General features: G+C 44.2%; 1 protein-coding gene across 3 annotated transcripts in view; it reads right to left on the bottom strand.

Moving 5' to 3' along the window:
• Positions 1-10,000, bottom strand: part of ical1 (islet cell autoantigen 1-like) — a 32,861-nt gene that overhangs the window by 18,654 nt on the left and 4,207 nt on the right. For all 3 annotated transcript variants that reach the window (XM_063217480.1, XM_063217479.1, XM_063217481.1), the window contains exons 4-5: positions 3,280-3,352; positions 1,227-1,350 (exon numbers count right to left, since the gene is read on the bottom strand). In XM_063217480.1, coding sequence (XP_063073550.1) covers positions 1,227-1,350; positions 3,280-3,352 — 197 coding nt within the window. The remainder of the gene's footprint in view (positions 1-1,226; positions 1,351-3,279; positions 3,353-10,000) is intronic.

Genomic DNA, 10,000 nt, shown 5'->3' with positions numbered 1-10,000 from the left:
ACAGCCACCCATTACCTCCAGTAGACCCAGCAGGGCTGGCTGCCTCATCAAATATCTCTGATAGAGTAAAGGGAGACCCATAGGCTAGGACAAAACACTCCAAAAAACATGGCGTAAAAACATGGGCTACGTCTCAAATGGTGCACTTTTGTGTGCACTGTGCACTGACTGTCAGTGCACTGAGGTCTTTAGTGCATAGTGTCGTGGAAAAATTTGAGCACTATGCACTGTGCCCTCGCTGGAAGACACGGCTGAGCATGGAGTTAGCTCGCCAAAATGTGAGTTGCCAACTGTTTACAATGCACAGCGTCTGGTGCTTGTATTTCCATGTCCTTCACCCCAAAGGACAACAAATCACACATACAATACTTTGGTTGGCATGAAAAGGTTGGTGTCCCATCAACATTACTTACAGAACTAGGAGACTGTTGACCTAACTCTTCTACTGAACTGAATGCCACACTTCCTCTGTGCCATTGTCAACATGGCCGCCGTTTAGTGTATGCAGTGTCCATCATTCAAGCACTGCATTTTTCCGCCATTGTTAGGGGATCATCCTGGCATTTTCAGTGCACTGGCTCAACTGAAATTTTCAGCGTGAGCGCCCTAGGCACTGAAAAACAGTGCCCGAAGTGCACAAGTGCGGCATTTGAGACACAGCCATGGCCTGGTCCCCTGAAAAGATTTACTGTTGGGTTGAGCAAAACATATACACACAGACAAACTTAACTGGATAAAGGAATGAAGGTGTTCATGTAATTCATGTTGAAGGGCTCGATGTCTCACCTCCCACACAACACACGGAACATACAGTTGGACTGGAACATACAGTCTCTCACCTCTGCTTGCGTGAAGTGCGCACACGCACACACACACACACACACACACACACACACACACACACACACACACACACACACACACACACACACACACACACACACACACACACACACACACACACACACACACACACACACACACACACACACACACACACACACACACACAGGTTGTGTCTCACCTCTACTTAACGGAGGCACAGAGGGCTTTGCTGGTGGCCTCCAAACATCACAAGCCCACACAAACACATAAACACACACCTAAACACACACCTAAACACACACGCACGCACACACGCGTACACGCACGCAGGCAGGCACGCACCCACGCACGCACACACACACGCACACACACACACAGACACAGACACGTGGGTACCTCACCTCTGCTTGGCCGAGGTGCAGAGAGCCCTGCTTGTGGCGTCCATCATGTTTCCTGCTTTGGTCTTGTCGTGCTCCGCCTGGAAGCGCAGGAACAGCCCCAGCTCATTCTCCTCCTGGGACAGGTCTGGGGTCAAAGGTCACAGGGCACAGCAGGCAAGGAAACGGTTAAAGCAGTGGTTCTCAATGGACGTGAGCTCTAAAGCTGGAGTGGGGGGACTCAGTAAGTCAACTGGCCAAGTGAACAGGGACAAATAAATGACTACTCATACGTAATAGTCCATGCCCTCTTAGTGACACAACACCTTTGGCGTGGCTTCTAGTCAGGCCAAGAGCAATGTAATTATTGTTTCTGATATCCTGAAAAATCGGGAACTCCACCCACTTTGTCAGGAACCAATCAACCAGTAGCACACCAAGGGACGCAGATCAACAATGCTCTTTGGGAAACGTTAATTGTTATGCTCTTGGTCAGACCAAGTCTCGAAGTCTCGAAGAGATTTGAAAGTCCGATGATAATCAGGCTAACGTAATAGAGCCCATGTTACTCCTCCATTCGTTGAGCCTCACAGGCTACCGGTGGCTGCCCGAATCAAGCATGAGGCCCTGACCCTTGCTGTTGTTCAAGTCAAGTAAAGTCGGTTCTTATTGTCAATTTCACATGCACTGGTCATACAAAGAATCTGAAATTACGTTTCTTACTTTCCCATGCAGACATAAGACATACTTTAGGTATGGACATAGACAGTATAGACATAGATAGTACACATACAGACATTTAAAGACATGTAGAACAAGACAGAAGACATTTAGAGAACATACATTAAAAAGAGGTATTTGTTGTGCATTTCTAAAAGTCCTACTGTATTGTGACAATCTGACATGTTGATACCGCTACTACTGTTGCTATTAGAATTGCAACGCCTAAGTTCATACTTACATTACTGAGTTCTAGCATTATTTCTGGGCCACTACGGTAGTTGCCATAATGTATACTTGCAGTAAATAGTAAGTTTGCAGTTTTAATAATGAAACACAATCTTCGACCAGACCAGTTCTATCACCATGTGTTTTCTAACAATGCCTGCCCCTGGCAATGCCTTCATGCACCATCACATGTGTGTACACCGATAATCCAGGAGACACATTCCTCTTTGACACAAGGAAGTTCTATACTTAGGAACAGCCCACAAACACACACACACACACAGGCTCGCGTGCACATGCGCACACACGCACGCGCAAGCACACGCACACAATAAAAGGGCAATGTGGAGTCATCTACAAGGAAACGGTGACACAGCACAGCTGACAAACTGGCTTTCACCTCTATATTGTCAGCACCTACGTTTCAGAGCAGAGCATGTCTATAGGTTAGCACATACTGTGTGTTTCTAAACTTGGTATGCGTATGACCATGTGTGTCTATACAGTAAACGGTATATGGCACAGCCGTGGTGTAATGGTTATTAGGAAGTTGGATTGTAAATCAGAATTCCCACCCTTGGCCCTGCTGTGGCACTAACAGTAGGGCACTCATCTACTATGCGGCCGACCCGGGTTCGAATCCCGGCCCGGGTCCTTTGCCGCCCCTCACCCCATCTCTCTGCCCACTCGCTTCCTGTCTCTCCTCCACTGTCCTGTCTGATAATAAACAATAAAGGCTTGAAAAGCCCCAAAAAATGATTAAAAAAAGAGTCCCCACCCTTACCAATCCCTTCCTCCATTCATGGCTGAAGTGCCCTGCACCCATCCCCACACTGCCCCAGGGATTGTAACCAATACCCCGTAATATATGCAAGTCGCTTTGGATAAAAATGTCACCTACAGTGCCTTTAAAAAGTCTACACGCCCCTGTTGAAATGCTGAGTTTTTGTGATGTAAATTTTTTTTGTAAGTGTAAATGTAGTGTTGTAATGTAGTGTAAGTGCTGTGTAGTGTAGAGTAGTGTAAGTGTAATGTAATGTAATTCTACAGTAGGCCTATATGGGCATGTATATACGTACGGTATGTGCATTCCTGTGTGTTTTGTGTGTGTGCATGGATTGAAACTCACGTGTTATCCTCTGCTGGTACTTCTCAATCACCTTCAGCAGCTCTGTACACGTGCACTGCACCGACCGGAAGAACTGCAGAACAAACACAAAAATAACTTCATTAAAATCACTTGAAATTTTAAAAAAACAACAATAAACAGTAACAATCACGCATCAAACTTGTGTCTTACATATTAATTAGCTTGATTAATATATATTATATACTTATATATTATCTGATAACAGTGAGGAAATGTGTGATGTTCTTTCCCGAAATTAAAGATGTCATCGTTAAAGTTGATGTTTTGTCTGGTCCTGATGATATACTCCCTCTCCTCCAAGGTTACTCGTGACACAAACCATAAACAACACAACTGAAAACCCAAGCAAGCAATTTCCCAGACAAGACAATGAAAATATAGCCAGCCATATCTCTTTTTGAGCAAAGATACTGCATAGATCAAGAAATCTCCCAGGGAAGAAAAGTAAGTCATATCTCTTCGTTTTAGAGCTAAAATATGTACGGAGTCATTGAAGCAGCAGCGAATGTAGCCATATGTCTTCGTTTTGAGAGGAAATATTGTATATGTCAAGCGCTACGCTATAATGGTTCTATGTGGTAGACGAGGCTTCACCAGACAGAAATAACTCTGTAGTGTAGTGTCAGTCAGACCTGACTCATTCATTGCCAACACACACACACACACACACACACACACACACACACACACACACACACACACACACACACACACACACACACACACACACACACACACACACACACACACACACACACACACACACACACACACACACACCTTGCCAGACTCACCTCGTTGCCATCCCACACACACACGTCAATGCTATGTTCAGAATATAAAAACTCCCAGCATACATTTTATCCCAATTTGCTCTTGATTGCATAATGAGCACAAGATAGCATAAAAGACAGCTAGGTGTGCTTTACTTTACTATGGGTTTTTTCTTTCAGAACCCTATTGCACTGTCACTGCAAACATACAGTAGATGTCCAAACAGGCAGGATGGGTTAGTGTGGCACTGGCAGGTTAACTGCTGCAGGCAGGGCCTGATTAAGATAGTGTGGGGCCCCTAGGCTATATATTGCTGTAGGTCCCCGCAGAAGACAAATTCCGCAATAAAATTAGGTAAATCGCCTCTTAATTCCAAGTCATGAATGAGCATTAACAGGATTGAACACTCAAACTCAACAGCAGACAAATATTGCAATTCCACAATTCTACAATTATTGTTTTTCCCCCACTTGGTCCAATCAGGGCCCCCTGGCAGGTGGGGGCCCCCAGGCTGCAGCCCTATCTAGCCAGTGCGTTAATCCGGCCCTGCCTACAGGCGTATCCAACTAATTTGGTACCTCAGTATGTCAGCACCGGTGACAGACAGAAAACAGACACACACACACACACACACAAACCTATTTAGTCGCTGCAAGATAACAAACTGGTGGGCCCTCCAGACAGCCTTCATTTTATTGCCCTTTCTCCTCTTTATATCTGTCTCTCCCTCTCTCCCAACCTCCCTCCCTTTCCTCATGTAACTCATGTCTCTCTCTTCCAGGAAAGCCAGACATCTCATTGTGTGGGGGCTGAAATAAAACTCTCTAACAGCCTTGGTGCGCTTTCCATGGCACTGTCATTGCCATGACAACAAATCATTTTAAGTCTGTTTTGGGAGAATGTGCGTCACTTCGACAGCAAAGCGTGTGTGTGTGTGTGTGTGTGTGTGTGTGTGCGCGTGCATGTGTGTGTGCACTATTAAAAGCCATACAAAACCTGCCTAACCTCGCCAAACTTTGCATTTGTAGCCATTAGAGCAGTGGTTCTCAACCTTTTTTGAACAAACGCCCCCTTGGCCTCATCACAAGCCTCCCAACACCCCCTTGACCTCATCATAAGCCTGACAACACCCACCTTAGCATTACAAAATTAAATGGACTAATGCCCCCCAATGCAACTAAGCACCGCCCCCGATCAGCTGTATGCTCAATGCCCCCCTTGGGCTCCCCAATGCCCCCTGGGGGGCTGTACCGCCCCCGTTGAGAAACACTACATTAGAGGCACAAAGCAGCCGTTTCCTGGAATAACCTGAAGTGGTCGGAGTGGTGAAGGCAAAGGAGCCATCAGCCTAGCCTAGCGGCAGTCAATAAATCAGCACTTCAATATCACACAACAAGGACTACATTTAGTACATTTGGTCTCCCAGAAAAACAGGACCATTTTCATGAAATTACCAAGCGGTGTATCTATCTATCTATCTATCTATCTATCTATCTATCTATCTATCTATCTATCTATCTATCTATCTATCTATCTATCTATCTATCTATCTATCTATCTATCTATCTATCTATCTATCTATCTATCTATCTATCTATCTATCTATCTATCTATCTATCTATCTATCTATCTATCTATCTATCTATCTATCTATATATATATATATATATCGGGGCAGCCGTGGCCTAGTGGTTAGAGAGTTGGTCTTTGAATCTAGGGGTTGTAAGTTCGAATCCCCCCTGACCTCTGCCTACATCTCTATCCATGGCTGAAGTGCCCTTGAGCAAGGCACCTAACCCCACATTGCTCCAGGGACTGTAACCAATACCCTGACAAATAATAACTGTAAGTCGCTTTGAATAAATGAAAGCGTCAGCTAAGTGAAATGTAATGTAATGTAATGTAATATCTCGAAACGGACTCAACAGAGATTTGTAGAGAATAGCAGGCAGGTTCCAAGAACCATGAGCAGTTACTTATTAACTACTCTTGCTACCTGAGAGGAAGTACACACAAAATAAACACACACCACTCACACGCACAAATTGTTGATACAAGACTTGCACTGCTTTTCTGTGTGTGCAACACACTACCAGGGCTTGTGTATGTGTGCGCGCATTAATTTCCCTCAGGATAAATATAAGTACTCTATTGTATTCTACTTGGGCCTACAGGTAACATGAATGTACAGTAGATAGGAATCGTGTTTAGAAGTAGGGTGCGCACATCCACAAGTAGTTGTCCAAGTGCCAGACAAAAGGTAGTAGGTAGTGTGATGAAGCGGTCTGCACACTGTGTATTAACTCCAAAAATACTTTATTTCATTTTCACACACGGCAACGTTTCGATCCAACAGAGGGAAACTTTGCCGCATGTTAAAATGAAATAAAGTATTTTTGGAGTTAATACACAGTGTGCAGACCACTTCATCACACTAACAGTAGATAGGAATTGACATGGTCATTTCTGTGCAGTTTGATACATCTTCAGTTCATTAATTAGGCCCTAAACACACAAGCACGGCTAAACCCAATGCACACACACCCATACGCACATGTGCACAAACACCCATACGCACATGTGCACACACATACACACACACAGGCGCCACACACAGGTGCGCACACACACACGCGCGCACACACACACGTAACCCTGAAGTGTTATTCCAGGTGCAGTGCACTTAGTATCTCTCTTTAAATTGCAGCTAATGATACATCAACTCAGATCAACATCAGACTCCTTCCCTAAGCTCAAAACACACACACACACACACACACACACACACACACACACACACACACACACACACACACACACACACACACACACACACACACACACACACACACACACACACACACACACACACACACACACACACACAGCACAGTCACACACACAGAATTTCATGAGCAGTACTCTGTTTAATTGATGTGATGCACTGTCAAACTTCCAGACTCGTCAGACATTCATCACCAACGCCAAAAAGACAGCCAGGCAGATGATCAAGACTGGAGGCACACACACATGCACGCACGCACACACGCACACTCTCACACACGCACACTCTCACACACACACACACACACACACACACACACACAATCAAGGCGGGAGAGGGGGAAGGGAACGGAGAGGAAGGGGTCTTGCAACATACAGCTAGAAATGAATACAAGCACACATGCACATATGCACACACGCAGGGCACACCCTCCTGGCGAGACAGACAATGTCCCTAATTCTTTTTACCACCATAAACTGACAGGCAGCGTCTCATGAGGCTCTGGATTAAAAAGCCAAAACACCCAAAACAGAATCGGCACAGAGCTAGAACTTGGCCAGTTCTCCTACGTGTCCTCTCCTGTCTTGTCTACTCCTGTGGGGTACTATGGTACTATGGTATGTCCAAGTGTGTGTGTCTAAGTGTGTTAATCAGTGTTTGTCTGTGTGTTTGTTGATGTGTGTGCTCCCTTTTTTGTTGGTGTGTGTGTGTGTGTGTGTGTGTGTGTGTGTGTGTGTGTGTGTGTGTGTGTGTGTGTGTGTGTGTGTGTGTGTGTGTGTGTGTGTGTGTGTGTGTGTGTGTGTGTGTGTGTGTGTGTGTGTGTCCCTTTGTCCGGTCCATCTGTATATCTCCACAAGGTGGTAAATCAGAGCCCTCATGGCGATCCGATTCTATATTGATTAATCATATTCCAACCATTTATTTATTTATTTTCTATACTTACCAATGCGCCATGATTCGATTCCATTAAAATCAATGGTTCATATATTTTTTATGTGTGAACTTTTAAATGAAATAACGAAAGATTATATAACTGTATGCATTTTATTTGAGGAATATCGTCAGTTTTACTATTACTGCATGAGCACAAAAAAAAAGCCTATGAGTGCAATAGTGACAAAAATGTATGAATCTATTCTCTTGTGGATAAATCCATTAATTGAATTGGCAGCTGTAGGATTGATAGATGTTTCAGTTAAGTATGATCTGTGAAAAATGATATATGTTTTAGATTCTCCATAGAGTTATTTTTTTCTCCCGTTGTCTATGTCTCAGTTTTCTTATATTTTGGTTCTATACACATGTATGAACATTATGGACATGAATATTTGTTTTGTGTTTTCTTTGGTTTTCTCCTCCTGTATTATGAAGAACTTTTTTAGCCATGGTATTAACTTTTATTTTTTTTGGTAAGAGATGGGGTGTGTGTGGTGGGGAAGAGCTGCAGTGTGTGTGAGTATTTGTAATGTGTGTGTTATATATGTTTTTTTGAGGACCCTCTCGAAAACGAGATCTTTATCTCAAGAGGCTATCCTCCAATAAAGAAATTTGAATATATAGGCCTATGGATTCCAAATGATTACACACACACACACACACATACTGCTGCTGGTGTACTTGACAGACCTTTTTAATATTTATTTTTCTTCAAAATGCTACTATTACTATGTCAGAACGCACAGGGAAAAGCACAAAAGCACAACAATTACCTCTTAATGTATGTCCTCTACAAGTCTTCTGTTGTCCAGTCTTGCACTTTAAATGTCTGTATGAGCACTGTCTATGTCCATACTGTCTTAAGTCCATGTATAAGTACTGTCTATGTCTATACTGTCTATGTCCTTACCTAGATTAGTCTATGTCTGTATGGGAAAGCAAGAAATGTCATTTCAAATTCTTTGTATGACCAGTGCATGTTAAGAAATTGACAATAAAACCTACTTGACTTGACTTGATTCCTATGTACAGCCCTAGTCTGCACTGGTAGCAGCTGGAGCCGTCCTCCCTCAGCCCCACAGGCCTATCAGCTTACCTGAGCTGCAGCACTCACCTGCACAGACACACAGCTCAGGTAACACACACACACACCTGTGTGTGTGTGTGTGTGTGTGTGTGTGTGTGTGTGTGTGTGTGTGTGTGTGTGTGTGTGTGTGTGTGTGTGTGTGTGTGTGTGTGTGTGTGTGTGTGTGTGAGAGAGAGGGGGGGGGAGAAAGAGATGAAGTGATGGGGTGATGAAGAAAGAAAGAAAGAAAGAAAGAAAGAAAGAAAGAAAGAAAGAAAGAAAGAAAGAAAGAAAGAAAGAAAGAAATAAGAGTGAAGAGATAAATAGAGATAAATACAAGACAAAAGGGAAAGAAAGTGAGAGAATGAGAGAGAGAGACAGAGATTGTGAGAGAGAGAGAGAGAGAGAGAGAGAGAGAGAGAGAGAGAGAGAGAGAGAGAGAGAGAGAGAGATAGATAGACAGACGGACAGACAGACAGACAGACAGACAGACAGACAGACAGACAGACAGACAGACAGACAGACAGACAGACAGACAGACAGACAAAGAGAGGGCCAGACAGGCAGGCAGACACCCCACACAAGACATAGAGCTCAGGTAACACACCTCTCACATGAGCTGCCAAAACAACCGCCCCCGAGGACACTGTGGAGCACAGGAGGAGGAGAGAGGGATGGAGGGAGGGATGGATGGAGGGATGGAGAGAGAGCGAGAGAGAGCGAGAGAGAGAGAGAGAGAGAGAGAGAGAGAGAGAGAGAGAGAGAGAGAGAGAGAGAGAGAGAGAGAGAGATAGCGAGAGCGAGAGCGAGAGCGAGAGCGAGATAGCGAGAGCGAGAGCGAGAGAGAGAGAGGGAGGGGGGAAGACAGAGAGCCCCTTGTTTTGGTCTTGGAGCCACAGGTCTGTTTGAGGGCAAACGACATTACAGAGAGGGGGAGTGTAGAGCTGAGAAAGAAAGAAAGAAAGAAAGAAAGAAAGAAAGAAAGAAAGAAAGAAAGAAAGAAAGAAAGAAAGAAAGAAAAAAAGAGTGAAGAGAGAAGTACAACTAGCGATACAAAGGGAAAAAAGAGAGAAGGGAAAAAGGGAAAAAGTAAAAGAGAGAGAGAGAGAGAGAGAGAGAGAGAGAGAGAGAGAGAGAGA

Source organism: Engraulis encrasicolus, chromosome 15, assembly GCF_034702125.1.
Source record: "Engraulis encrasicolus isolate BLACKSEA-1 chromosome 15, IST_EnEncr_1.0, whole genome shotgun sequence".
In the NCBI taxonomy this organism is placed as follows: domain Eukaryota; kingdom Metazoa; phylum Chordata; class Actinopteri; order Clupeiformes; family Engraulidae; genus Engraulis; species Engraulis encrasicolus.
Note: the sequence above shows the minus strand (reverse complement) of the source record. Positions and strands in the feature narration are given on the sequence as shown.